This window comes from Colius striatus, chromosome 4, assembly GCF_028858725.1.
Source record: "Colius striatus isolate bColStr4 chromosome 4, bColStr4.1.hap1, whole genome shotgun sequence".
Lineage (NCBI taxonomy): Eukaryota > Metazoa > Chordata > Aves > Coliiformes > Coliidae > Colius > Colius striatus.
Window position 1 is genome coordinate 1573442 of NC_084762.1, and position 13875 is coordinate 1587316.

Genomic DNA, 13875 nt, shown 5'->3' on the forward strand with positions numbered 1-13875 from the left:
AGAAAGAGGAGCAACAAGAGAAAAAGGAGCAACAAGAGAAAGAGAAAGAGGAGCAACAAGAGAAGGAGAAAGAGGAGCAACAAGAGAAGGAGAAAGAGGAGCAACAAGAGAAGGAGAAAGAGGAGCAACAAGAGAAGGAGAAAGAGGAGCAACAAGAGAAGGAGAAAGAGGAGCAACAAGAGAAGGAGAAAGAGGAGCAAAAAAGAAGAAAGAAGAGCAACAAGAGAAATAGAAAAAAGAGCAATAAGGAAGAAAGAAGAGCAATAATGGAAATAGAAAGAAGAGCAATAATGGAAATAGAAAGAAGAGCAATAATGGAAATAGAAAGAAGAGCAATAATGGAAATAGAAAGAAGAGCAATAATGGAAATAGAAAGAAGAGCAATAATGGAAATAGAAAGAAGAGCAATAATGGAAATAGAAAGAAGAGCAATAAGGAAGAAAGAAGAGCAATAAGAGAAAGACAAAGAAGAAGAATAAGGAAGAAAGAAGAGCAATAATGGAAACAGAAAGAAGAGCAATAATGGAAACAGAAAGAAGAGCAATAATGGAAACAGAAAGAAGAGCAATAATGGAAACAGAAAGAAGAGCAATAATGGAAACAGAAAGAAGAGCAATAATGGAAACAGAAAGAAGAGCAATAATGGAAACAGAAAGAAGAGCAATAATGGAAACAGAAAGAAGAGCAATAATGGAAACAGAAAGAAGAGCAATAATGGAAACAGAAAGAAGAGCAATAATGGAAACAGAAAGAAGAGCAATAATGGAAACAGAAAGAAGAGCAATAATGGAAACAGAAAGAAGAGCAATAATGGAAACAGAAAGAAGAGCAATAATGGAAACAGAAAGAAGAGCAATAATGGAAACAGAAAGAAGAGCAATAATGGAAACAGAAAGAAAAGCAATAAGGAAGAAAGAAGAGCAATAATGGAAACAGAAAGAAGAGCAATAATGGAAACAGAAAGAAGAGCAATAATGGAAACAGAAAGAAGAGCAATAAGAGAAATAGAAAGAAGAGCAATAAGGAAGAAAGAAGAGCAATAAGAGAAATAGAAAGAAGAGCAAGAATGGAAATAGAAAGAAGAGCAAGAATGGAAATAGAAAGAAGAGCAAGAATGGAAATAGAAAGAAGAGCAAGAATGGAAATAGAAAGAAGAGCAAGAATGGAAATAGAAAGAAGAGCAAGAATGGAAATAGAAAGAAGAGCAAGAATGGAAATAGAAAGAAGAGCAATAAGAGAAATAGAAAGAAGAGCAATAAGAGAAATAGAAAGAAGAGCAATAAGAGAAATAGAAAGAAGAGCAATAAGAGAAATAGAAAGAAGAGCAAGAATGGAAATAGAAAGAAGAGCAAGAATGGAAAGAGAACGAGGAGCAACAAGAGAAAGAGAACGAGGAGCAACAAGAGAAAGAGAACGAGGAGCAACAAGAGAAAGAGAAAGGGGAGCAACAAGAGAAAGAGAAAGAGGAGCAACAAGAGAAAGAGAAAGAGGAGCAACAAGAGAAAGAGAAAGAGAAGCAAAAAAGAAGAAAGAAGAGCAACAAGAGAAATAGAAAAAAGAGCAATAAGGAAGAAAGAAGAGCAACAAGAGAAATAGAAAGAAGAGCAACAAGAGAAATAGAAAGAAGAGCAACAAGAGAAATAGAAAGAAGAGCAACAAGAGAAATAGAAAAAAGAGCAATAAGGAAGAAAGAAGAGCAATAAGGAAGAAAGAAGAGCAATAAGAGAAAGACAAAGAAGAAGAATAAGGAAGAAAGAAGAGCAATAACAGAAATAAAAAGAAGAGCAATAAGGAAGAAAGAAGAGCAATAAGGAAGAAAGAAGAGCAATAATGGAAACAGAAAGACGAGCAATAAGAGAAATAGAAAGAAGAGCAATAAGAGACATAGAAAGAAGAGCAATAAGAGACATAGAAAGAAGAGCAATAAGAGACATAGAAAGAAGAGCAATAAGAGACATAGAAAGAAGAGCAATAAGAGAAATAGAAAGAAGAGCAATAAGAGAAATAGAAAGAAGAGCAATAAGAGAAATAGAAAGAAGAGCAATAAGAGAAATAGAAAGAAGAGCAATAAGAGAAATAGAAAGAAGAGCAATAAGAGAAATAGAAAGAAGAGCAATAAGAGAAATAGAAAAAAGAGCAATAAGAGAAATAGAAAGAAGAGCAATAAGAGAAATAGAGAGAAGAGCAATAAGAGAAATAGAGAGAAGAGCAATAAGAGAAATAGAGAGAAGAGCAATAAGAGAAATAGAAAGAAGAGCAATAAGAGAAATAGAAAGAAGAGCAATAATGGAAACAGAAAGAAGAGCAATAATGGAAACAGAAAGAAGAGCAATAATGGAAACAGAAAGAAGAGCAATAATGGAAACAGAAAGAAGAGCAATAATGGAAACAGAAAGAAGAGCAATAATGGAAACAGAAAGAAGAGCAATAATGGAAACAGAAAGAAGAGCAATAATGGAAACAGAAAGAAGAGCAATAATGGAAACAGAAAGAAGAGCAATAAGAGAAATAGAAGAGCAATAAGAGAAATAGAAAGAAGAGCAATAAGAGAAATAGAAAGAAGAGCAAGAATGGAAATAGAATGAGGAGCAACAAGAGAAAGAGAAAGGGGAGCAACAAGAGAAAGAGAAAGGGGAGCAACAAGAGAAAGAGAAAGGGGAGCAACAAGAGAAAGAGAAAGGGGAGCAACAAGAGAAAGAGGAGCAACAAGAGAAAGAGGAGCAACAAGAGAAAGAGAAAGAGGAGCAAGAAGAGAAAGAGAAAGAGGAGCAACAAGAGAAAGAGAAAGAGGAGCAACAAGAGAAAGAGAAAGAGGAGCAACAAGAGAAAGAGAAAGAGGAGCAACAAGAGAAAGAGAAAGAGGAGCAACAAGAGAAAGAGAAAGAGGAGCAACAAGAGAAAGAGAAAGAGGAGCAACAAGAGAAAGAGAAAGAGGAGCAACAAGAGAGAGAAAGAGGAGCAACAAGAGAGAGAAAGAGGAGCAACAAGAGAAAGAGAAAGAGGAGCAAAAAAGAAGAAACAAGAGCAACAAGAGAAATAGAAAAAAGAGCAATAAGGAAGAAAGAAGAGCAACAAGAGAAAGAGAAAGAAGAACAATAAGGAAGAAAGAAGAGCAACAAGAGAAATAGAAAGAAGAGCAACAAGAGAAATAGAAAAAAGAGCAATAAGGAAGAAAGAAGAGCAATAATGGAAATAGAAAGAAGAGCAATAATGGAAATAGAAAGAAGATCAATAAGGAAGAAAAGAGCAATAAGAGAAAGATAAAGAATAAGAATAAGGAAGAAAGAAGAGCAATAATGGAAACAGAAAGAAGAGCAATAATGGAAACAGAAAGAAGAGCAATAATGGAAACAGAAAGAAGAGCAATAATGGAAACAGAAAGAAGAGCAATAATTGAAACAGAAAGAAGAGCAATAATGGAAACAGAAAGAAGAGCAATAATGGAAACAGAAAGAAGAGCAATAAGAGAAATAGAAAGAAGAGCAATAAGAGAAATAGAAAGAAGAGCAATAAGGAAGAAAGAAGAGCAATAAGAGAAAGACAAAGAAGAAGAATAAGGAAGAAAGAATAGCAATAAGAGAAATAGAAAGAAGAGCAATAAGAGAAATAGAAAGAAGAGCAATAAGGAAGAAAGAAGAGCAATAAGGAAGAAAGAAGAGCAATAAGAGAAATAGAAAGAAGAGCAATAATGGAAATAGAAAGAGGAGCAACAAGAGAAAGAGAAAGAGGAGCAACAAGAGAAAGAGAAAGAGGAGCAACAAGAGAAAGAGAAAGAGGAGCAACAAGAGAAAGAGAAAGAGGAGCAACAAAGAAGAAAGAAGAGCAACAAGAGAAATAGAAAAAAGAGCAATAAGGAAGAAAGAAGAGCAACAAGAGAAATAGAAAGAAGAGCAACAAGAGAAATAGAAAGAGGAGCAACAAGAGAAATAGAAAGAGGAGCAACAAGAGAAATAGAAAGAGGAGCAACAAGAGAAATAGAAAGAGGAGCAACAAGAGAAATAGAAAGAGGAGCAATAAGGAAGAAAGAAGAGCAATAAGAGAAAGACAAAGAAGAAGAATAAGGAAGAAAGAAGAGCAATAATGGAAATAGAAAGAAGAGCAACAAGGGAAATAGAAAGAAGAGCAACAAGGGAAATAGAAAGAAGAGCAACAAGGGAAATAGAAAGAAGAGCAACAAGGGAAATAGAAAGAAGAGCAACAAGGGAAATAGAAAGAAGAGCAACAAGGGAAATAGAAAGAAGAGCAACAGGAGAAATAGAAAGAAGAGCAGCAAGAGAAATAGAAAGAAGAGCAGCAAGAGAAATAGAAAGAAGAGCAGCAAGAGAAATAGAAAGAAGAGCAGCAAGAGAAATAGAAAGAAGAGCAACAAGAGAAATAGAAAGAAGAGCAACAAGAGAAATAGAAAGACGAGCAATAAGGAAGAAAGAAGAGTAATAAGGAAAAAAGAACAATAAGAGAAATAGAAAGAGAGCAATAAGAGAAATAGAGAGAAGAAAGAAGAGAAATAGAGCAATACAGCAAGAAAGAAGAGAAATAAGAGAAATAGAGTGAAGAGCAATAAGGAAGAAAGAAGAGCAATAAGGGAAAAGAGCAATAGCGAAAGAAGAGCAATCGAGCAAGAGGAGCAAGACGAGAAAGAGAGAGAATGAAAAGAAATAGAAGGCAGAGAAATGGAGAAATAAGAGCAATAAGAGAGAAAGAAGAGCAATAGAGCAACAGAGAAAGAAAGAGGAGCAACAGAGAAAGAAAGAAGAGAGCAAGAAGAGCGAAAGAAGAGCAATAGAGCAACAGAGAAAGAAAGAGGAGCAACAGAGAAAGAAAGAAGAGAGCAAGAGAAATAGAAAGAGGAGCAAGAAGGAAGAAAGAAGAGCAATAAGGCAGAAAGAAGAGAAATAAGAGCAATAGAAAGAAGAGCAATAAGGAAGAAAGAAGAGCAACAAGAGAAAGAGGGAGAAGAGCAACAAGAGGGAGAAGAGCAACAAGAGGGAGAAGAGCAACAAGAGGGAGAAGAGCAACAAGAGGGAGAAGAGCAACAAGAGGGAGAAGAGCAACAAGAGGGAGAAGAGCAACAAGAGGGAGAAGAGCAACAAGAGGGAGAAGAGCAACAAGAGAAATAGAGAAAGAACAGAAATAGAACAGAAATACAGAGAAGAGCAACAGAGTAAGAAAGAAGAGCAATAAGAGAAATAGAAAGAAGAGCAATAAGAGAAATAGAAAGAAGAGCAATAAGAAGAAAGAAGAACAATAAGAGAAATAGAAAGAAGAGCAATAAGAGAAATAGAGAGCAACAAGAGAAATAGAAAGAAGAGCAACAAGAGAAATAGAAAGAAGAGCAACAAGAGAAATAGAAAGAAGAGCAATAAGGAAGAAAGAAGAACAATAAGGAAGAAAGAAGAGCAATAAGAGAAATAGAAAGAGAGCAATAAGAGAAATAGAAAGAGAGCAATAAGAGAAATAGAAAGAGAGCAATAAGAGAAATAGAAAGAAGAGCAATAAGGAAGAAAGAAGAGCAATAAGAGAAATAGAAAGAAGAGCAATAAGGAAGAAAGAAGAGCAATAAGGAAGAAAGAAGAGCAATAAGAAATAGAAAGAAGAGCAATAAGGAAGAAAGAAGAGCAATAAGGAAGAAAGAAGAGCAATAAGAGAAAGAGAGAGAAGAGCAACAAGAGAAATAGAGAAAGAATAGAAATAGAACAGAAATACAGAGAAGAGAAATCAGGAAGAAAGAAGAGCAATAGAGCAAGAAAGAAGAGCAATAAGAGAAATAGAAAGAAGAGCAATAAGAGAAATAGAGAAAGAATAGAAATAGAACAGAAATAGAACAGAAATACAGAGAAGAGAAATCAGGAAGAAAGAAGAGCAATAGAGCAAGAAAGAAGAGCAATAAGAGAAATAGAGAAAGAATAGAAATAGAACAGAAATAGAACAGAAATACAGAGAAGAATAATCAGGAAGAAAGGAGAGCAATAAGAGAAATAGAGAGAAGAGCAATAAGAAAGATAAAGAAGAGCAATAGGGAAATAAGAGAAAGAGAAAGAAGAGCAACAGAGAAAGAAGGAAGAGAAATAAGGAAGAAAAAAGAGAAATAGAGAAATAAGAGAGAAAGGAGAGCAATAGAGAGAGAAAGGAGAGCAACAGAGAGAACAGAAATAGAGAGAAGAAAAGAGAAATAAGGAAGAAAGAAGAGAAATAGAGCAACAGAGAGAGGGAAGAGCAACAGAGTGCAGAGCAATAGAGAGAGAGTGCAGAGCAATAGAGAGAGAGTGCAGAGCAATGGAAGGAAGAGAAATAAGGAAGAAAGAAGAGCAAGAGCAGCAACAGAAAGAAGAGAAATAAGCAAGAAAGAGGAGAAAGGAGCAATAGAGAGAAGAGAAATAAGGAAGAAAGAAGAGAAATAAGGAAGAAAGAAGAGAAATAAGGAAGAAAGAAGAGAAATAAGGAAGAAAGAAGAGAAATAAGGAAGAAAGAAGAGAAATAAGGAAGAAAGAAGAGAAATAAGGAAGAAAGAAGAGAAATAGAGAAAGAAGGGAGAAAGAAGAGAAAGAAGATAAATATAAGAAAGAGAAATGAGAGAAATAAGGAAGAGAGAAGAGAAGGAAGAGACATGGAGAGAGAAGAGCAAGAGAGAGAAGAGAAGAGCAAGAGAGAGAAGAGAAGAGCAACAGAGCAATAAGAGAAATAGAGAGAAGAGCAATAAGAGAAATAGAGAGAAGAGCAATAAGAGAAATAGAGAGGAGAGCAATAAGAGAAATAGAGAGGAGAGCAATAAGAGAAATAGAGAGGAGAGCAATAAGAGAAATAGAGAGGAGAGCAATAAGGAAGAGAGAAGAGCAATAAGGAAGAGAGAAGAGCAATAAGGAAGAGAGAAGAGCAATAAGGAAGAGAAAGAGAGCAATAAGAGAAATAGAGAAAGAACAGAAATAGAACAGAAATAGAACAGAAGAGAAATAAGGAAGAAAGAGGAGCAATAAGAGAAATAGAGAGAAGAGCAATAAGAGAAATAGAGAGAAGAGCAATAAGAGAAATAGAGAGAAGAGCAATAAGAGAAATAGAGAGAAGAGCAATAAGAGAAATGGAGAGAAGAGAAATAAGGAAGAAAGAAGAGAAATAGAGCAATACAGCAAGAAAGAAGAGAAATAGAGTGAACGAAGAGAAACAGAAGGAAGAGAAATAAGGAAGAAAGAAGAGCAATAAGGGAAAAGAGCAATAGCGAAAGAAGAGCAATGGAGCAAGAGGAGCAAGAAGAGAAATAGAGAGAATGAAGAGAAATAGAGAGAATGAAGAGAAATAGAGAGAATGAAGAGAAATAGAGAGAATGAAGAGAAATAGAGAGAATGAAGAGAAATAGAGAGAATGAAGAGAAATAGAGAGAATGAAGAGAAATAGAGAGAATGAAGAGAAATAGAGAGAATGAAGAGAAATGGAGAAATAAGAGCAATAAGAGCAACAGAGAAAGAAAGAAGAGCAATAAGAGATAAAGAAGAGCAATAGGGCAACAGAGAAGGAAAGAGGAGCAACAGAGAAGGAAAGAGGAGCGACAGGGAAGAGCGATAGGGAAGAGCGATAGAGAGCAAGAAGAGCAATAGGAGAAATAGAAAGAGCAACAATAGGAGAAATAGAAAGCAGAGCAATAAGGAAGAAAGCAGAGCAATAAGGAAGAAAGCAGAGCAATAAGGAAGAAAGAAGAGCAATGGCGAAAGAAGAGCAAGAGAAGAAATAGAGAGAATGAAGAGAAATAGAAGGGAGAGAAATAAGGAAGAAAGAAGAGAAATAAGGGAAAAGAGGAATAGCGAAAGAAGAGCAATGGAGCAAGAGGAGAAATAGAAGGAAGAGCAATAAGAGAAATAGAAGGAAGAGCAATAAGGAAGAAAAAAGAGAAATAGAGAAATAAGAGAGAAAGGAGAGCAACAGAGAGAGAAAGGAGAGCAACAGAGAGAGAAAGGAGAGCAACAGAGAGAGAAAGGAGAGCAACAGAGAGAGAAAGGAGAGCAACAGAGAGAAGAGAAGAGAAGAGAAGAGAAGAGAAGAGAAGAGAAGAGAAGAGAAGAGAAGAGAAATAGATCAACAGAGAGAGGGAAGAGCAACAGAGTGCAGAGCAATAGAGAGAGAGTGCAGAGCAATGGAAGGAAGAGAAATAAGGAAGAAAGAAGAGCAAGAGCAGCAACAGAAGGAAGAGAAATAAGGAAGAAAGAAGAGAAATAAGCAAGAAAGGAGAAAGAGGATAAAGAGGAGAAAGAGAGAGAGAGAAAGAGGAGAAAGAGAGAGAGAGAAAGAGGAGAAAGAGAGAGAGAGAAAGAGGAGAAAGAGAGAGAGAGAAAGAGGAGAAAGAGAGAGAGAGAAAGAGGAGAAAGAGAGAGAGAGAAAGAGGAGAAAGAGAGAGAGAGAAAGAGGAGAAAGAGAGAGAGAGAGAAAGAGGAGAAAGAGAGAGAGAGAAAGAGGAGAAAGAGAGAGAGAGAAAGAGGAGAAAGAGAGAGAGAGAAAGAGGAGAAAGAGAGAGAGAGAAAGAGGAGAAAGAGAGAGAGAGAAAGAGGAGAAAGAGAGAGAGAGAAAGAGGAGAAAGAGCAATAGAGAGAGAAAGAGGAGAAAGGAGCAATAGAGAGAAGAGAAATAAGGAAGAAAGAAGAGAAATAAGGAAGAAAAGAGAAATAAGGAAGAAAGAAGAGAAATAAGAGAAATAGAAATAAGAGAAATAGAGAAAGAAGGGAGAAAGAAGAGAAAGAAGATAAATATAAGAAAGAGAAATGAGAGAAATAAGGAAGAGAGAAGAGAAAGAGAGAGAGAAGAGAAATAAGGAAAAAATAGAGAAAGAGAGAAGAGAAAGAAGAGACATGGAGAGAGAAGGAAGAGATGGAGAGAGAAGAGAAGAGCAAGAGAGAGAAGAGAAGAGCAAGAGAGAGAAGAGAAGAGCAAGAGAGAGAAGAGAAGAGCAAGAGAGAGCAAGAAGAGCAAGAGAGAGCAAGAAGAGCAAGAGAGAGCAAGAAGAGCAAGAGAGAGCAAGAAGAGCAAGAGAGAGCAAAGCAATAAGAGAAATAAGAGAAAGAGAGAGAAGAGCAATAAAAGAAATAGAGAGAAGAGCAATAAGAGCAATAAGAGAAAGAGAAATAAGAGCAATAGAGAAAGAAAGAAGAGCAATAGAGAAAGAAAGAAGAGCAATAGAGAAAGAAAGAAGAGCAATATAGAAAGAAAGAAGAGCAATAGAGAAAGAAAGAAGAGCAATAGAGAAAGAAAGAAGAGCAATAGAGAAAGAAGAGAAATAGAGTGAATGAAGAGAAATAGAAGGAAGAGAAATAAGGAAGATAGAAGAGAAATAAGGGAAAAGAGCAATAGCGAAAGAAGAGCAATGGAGCAAGAGGAGAAATAGAGAGAAGGAAGAGAAATAGAGAGAAGGAAGAGAAATAGAGAGAAGGAAGAGAAATAGAGAGAAGGAAGAGAAATAGAGAGAAGGAAGAGAAATAGAGAGAAGGAAGAGAAATAGAGAGAAGGAAGAGAAATAGAGAGAAGGAAGAGAAATAGAGAGAAGGAAGAGAAATAGAGAGAAGGAAGAGAAATAGAGAGAAGGAAGAGAAATAGAGAGAAGGAAGAGAAATAGAGAGAAGGAAGAGAAATAGAGAGAAGGAAGAGAAATAGAGAGAAGGAAGAGAAATAGAGAGAAGGAAGAGAAATAGAGAGAAGGAAGAGAAATAGAGAGAAGAGCAATAAGGAAGAAGAGAGAGAAAGGAGAGCAACAGAGGGAGAAAGGAGAGCAACAGAGAGAACAGAAATAGAGAGAAGAGAAGAGAAATAAGGAAGAAAGAAGAGAAATAGAGCAACAGAGAGAGGGAAGAGCAACAGAGTGCAGAGCAATAGAGAGAGAGTGCAGAGCAATAGAGAGAGAGTGCAGAGCAATAGAGAGAGAGTGCAGAGCAATGGAAGGAAGAGAAATAAGGAAGAAAGAAGAGCAAGAGCAGCAACAGAAAGAAGAGCAATAGAGGGAACTAGAGGGAAAGAAGGGAGATAGAGGAGCAATAGAGAGAGAAAGAGGAGCAATAGAGAGAGAAAGAGGAGAAAGAGGAGCAATAGAGAAATAGAGAGAGAAAGAGGAGCAATAGAGAAATAGAGAGAGAAAGAAGAGAAATAGAGAAATAGAGAGAGAAAGAAGAGAAATAGAGAGAAGAGAAATAAGGAAGAAAGAAGAGAAATAAGAGAAATAGAAAGAAGAGAAATAAGAGAAATAGAAAGAAGAGAAATAAGAGAAATAGAAAGAAGAGAAATAAGGAAGAAAGAAGAGAAATAGAGAAAGAAGGGAGAAAGAAGAGAAATATAAGAAAGAGAAATGAGAGAAATAAGGAAGAGAGAAGAGAGAGAGAGAAGAGAAATAAGGAAGAAATAGAGACATGGAGAGAGAAAGAAGAGACATGGAGAGAGAAAGAAGAGACATGGAGAGAGAAAGAAGAGACATGGAGAGAGAAAGAAGAGACATGGAGAGAGAAAGAAGAGACATGGAGAGAGAAAGAAGAGACATGGAGAGAGAAAGAAGAGACATGGAGAGAGAAAGAAGAGACATGGAGAGAGAAAGAAGAGACATGGAGAGAGAAAGAAGAGACATGGAGAGAGAAAGAAGAGACATGGAGAGAGAAAGAAGAGACATGGAGAGAGAAAGAAGAGACATGGAGAGAGAAAGAAGAGACATGGAGAGAGAAGAAAGGCAGAGCAGAGAAGAAAGAAGGCAAAGAAAAGGCAAGGAGAAATAAGAGAAAGAAGACAAGACAGAATATAGAGGGAAAGAAGAGAAAGAAAAGATAGAAGGTAGAGAAAGAAGACAAAGTAGACAGAAAGAAGAGAAAGACACAGAAAGAAAACGCAGAAAGAAGACAGAGAGAAAGAAGAGAAAGTAGACAAAGTAGACAAAAAGAAGAGACAAAGAAGGCAAAGAAAAGACAAAGATAAAGAAGGCAGAGAAAAGGCGGCAGAGAAAGGAGTGTAAGAAGAGAAAGAAGATAGAAATCCACACCACCATTCTGTTGTGTGTCACACCAGGGATCCATGAGTGAGGAGGTAAAGCTTCCTTGGGATGTCAGAGGGGAGCTGCACCTTACCTTTTCCGATGTTGGGGAAGTGCCACTTTCCTGCACCTTAAGTTGTGCCCTGGCTGTGCTGTTAGTGCCACTGAAGGGGTGCCTTGGCGCTGTTGGGTTCCTGCTACTTTTCCATTTACAGTAAGGCACAATCACACTGCTTACCCTTGCAAAGGTATCCAGCTTGTCTTTGTCATACAGGATCCTCAGCATTCCAGCACAGATGGGACAGCAGGCTCCTGAGGGAGTGAAAAACCGTATCTCAGAAACAAAAGCAATTCAGTCTTTTTGCTTTGAAGTCAGCAGAGGTCAAAAGTAGAACATGGACTGAGAATGACAAGAGTAACACTACCCCAGCCAATGTTTTGGTTTGACAGCAGGACTGCACAGTTTCCAGGATTTGTTTGATGTTGAAAACACGTCTCTTGCAAAAGCAGGCACCCCTCAACACACAGATCCTGCTCTCAGCCTGAAGCAGCAAGCTTACTGGCAGCCAAACCCCCCAGGCACTGCATTGCACAGGCCAAGGTTTTGCAGGGATGCATGCATGTGCTACTACAGAAACGGTGAATTCCAACAGCTGAAAGAGCCAGGACACCACAAGAGCAGTTATGCACACAGACAACATTTCCCTCTGCCCCTGTACCATGCTGGGGCTTACACTCCTGACACAATAAGGGAGGAGGAAAGGACTTCTGCCAGATTTCTGTTTGACACAGAAGCTGAACATCTTTCTCCTCCTGTTTTCCCTCACCGTCGGAGGAAACAAAGGGCTAATATTTCAACTTTCTACCTGTGCCTGTGTATTTAATTCAGCCTCCAACTTACACAATTCACACTCACAGAGTGACTTTGACAATATTAAATATAATACCAAAGCACAAAGACCCTTTTCCAAACCTGTGCATGAGAAAAATGGCCAACACTGCTTCTTTTTAACACCTGAGCTGCCCTTGCTCTGTGCGCCACCTGCGACTAGTCACTGTTTCACAAAGGAAGTATTTGTGACCACAGTAAAATACCAGTTCAAAACAGCACAACTGCAAAACTATTCCTGCTATCTCCCTCCTTCTCATCTGATATCTCCCTCTGTCTTCCAATTAACCACCCTCTCTGTTGCTCTGGCATTCCAGTGGGGCATCTGTGCTGCCGCTTCCACACACTCCCTCACCCGATTCCCACACACACAGACCTCGCTGGTTCCTCCCAAACCAGTTGCTTTGGGTTGATGTGGACAGGGGGACAGCTGCCAGTTTCTAAAGCCTGAAGGAGTGTGACTCCAAGGCTTTCCCACTTCAGAAAAGGCCTCAGGACAGATGTCTGCTTCCCCCTGTCTCTGGGACGTCTCCAAGGCAGCGGGGGGCTATTTGAGGCGGATTTTCCAGGCGCGTTCCCTGGCGGCAGGAAGGAGCGTACCCGGCGCGATGACGGGCTTGCAGGCGGCAGCAGACAGCTGGGGACACTTGACAAAGGCACACTCGCTGTGGAAGCCGTAGTCTGAGAGCACACCCACGGCCTGGCACGGGCCCCGGTAGTCCACGGCCACGCGCTCGGCGTAGGCGGCGCACACGCTGCTGTAGGTCTCGCCGTTGTGCCCGCACACGGGTTCCACCGACTTGCAGAACGGCTGAAACACGAGAGAGAAACGTTCCAAACATCCACCTCTATGTGCAGCAGGACCAGAGTCAGTCCAGCACCAGGGTAAACCACAGTGACTGGGAGCTGGCTCATAACATTGGCAATGGCTTGGAAAAGAGGGAATCCACAGTAAATAGCCCACCAGCTTGTGAAGGGGGAACAGAGGCAGAGTGCTTAAAGAAGGTGACAGAAGAGCCTAAGAAGGAGACACATAGAAGGGGACATGGTTTGGGAAACAACACCTTTGGTTCTGTGTTAGTGCATCAATAAAATGACCATGACATTTAAACCAACATTACATAACTTAGGCAAATCTACTGTCTTCTATTATGTCATAAAGTGCTACTTAATTAATCCAATCCATTAGGAAATAATCCATTACAGCATTCACAGATATTTGAATGACTTATAAATCACTGACTCATCTCCCTCGTGCTTTGGTGTTCTTAAAGTCTAGTGTGTGTGCACATGTACTTCTGACACACTGAGAAGCTCAATGTACACATCTACTGGAACTGAATCAAACCCATTCCTAGACCCCTCTGCCACAAATAGTTGTTGTTGAGACCTTTACATCTACGTTTGCTGTGGCCATTTCCTCTCAGGAGAACACACCCAGTCTGACATTTGACTCAAACATGTAAAAATCAAAGGAAATGGTAATATAGTTTCTTCCTATCCTGCCTGCACATGTACATAGTGTTAGTCCAACACACTCAAGTGGTCAAACACCAATAAACTTACGCTTCTCAACATCCAAAGTCTAGTGAAATGACACAACTCATTCCATAACCTCTTGCTAAGGTCTAAATGTTTCATTAAACTAGTATTTCAAGTTATTCAGCAGAGCTCTGTGATCACTGTACCCTCTAACATAGCAAGACACTTAAGAGCATCTAGGTTACACACCTAAGCTAACAACACCACAGCTAGAGGACAAGTAAATGTGAACACCCCAGACAGTTTCATATCTTGCTGTCATCTTCCTTATAAAAGCAAGAATGAAAACTTAAAGCTACCAGTGTCAAAAACTTGGTGAACATGGACACAACTAGACATACAACAGCTGGAGGAAAAAACACAGACATGCAATCAACATTCCTTTGATCCTTACTGTTCAAGGGCTGAACATTTCCCGAGTATCTCATGAGATTGCTGAGGTACACAAAGAATTATCTGTATT

The 13875-nt window shown here is 38.5% G+C and overlaps 1 protein-coding gene across 2 annotated transcripts in view; it reads right to left on the reverse strand.

Annotated features, from left to right (window-relative positions):
- RECK (reversion inducing cysteine rich protein with kazal motifs) overlaps positions 1 to 13875 on the reverse strand; it is a 68015-nt gene that overhangs the window by 21722 nt on the left and 32418 nt on the right. For both annotated transcript variants that reach the window (XM_061995234.1, XM_061995235.1), the window contains 2 exons: positions 12471 to 12681; positions 11220 to 11293 (listed from right to left, as the gene is read on the reverse strand). In XM_061995234.1, coding sequence (XP_061851218.1) covers positions 11220 to 11293; positions 12471 to 12681 — 285 coding nt within the window. The remainder of the gene's footprint in view (positions 1 to 11219; positions 11294 to 12470; positions 12682 to 13875) is intronic.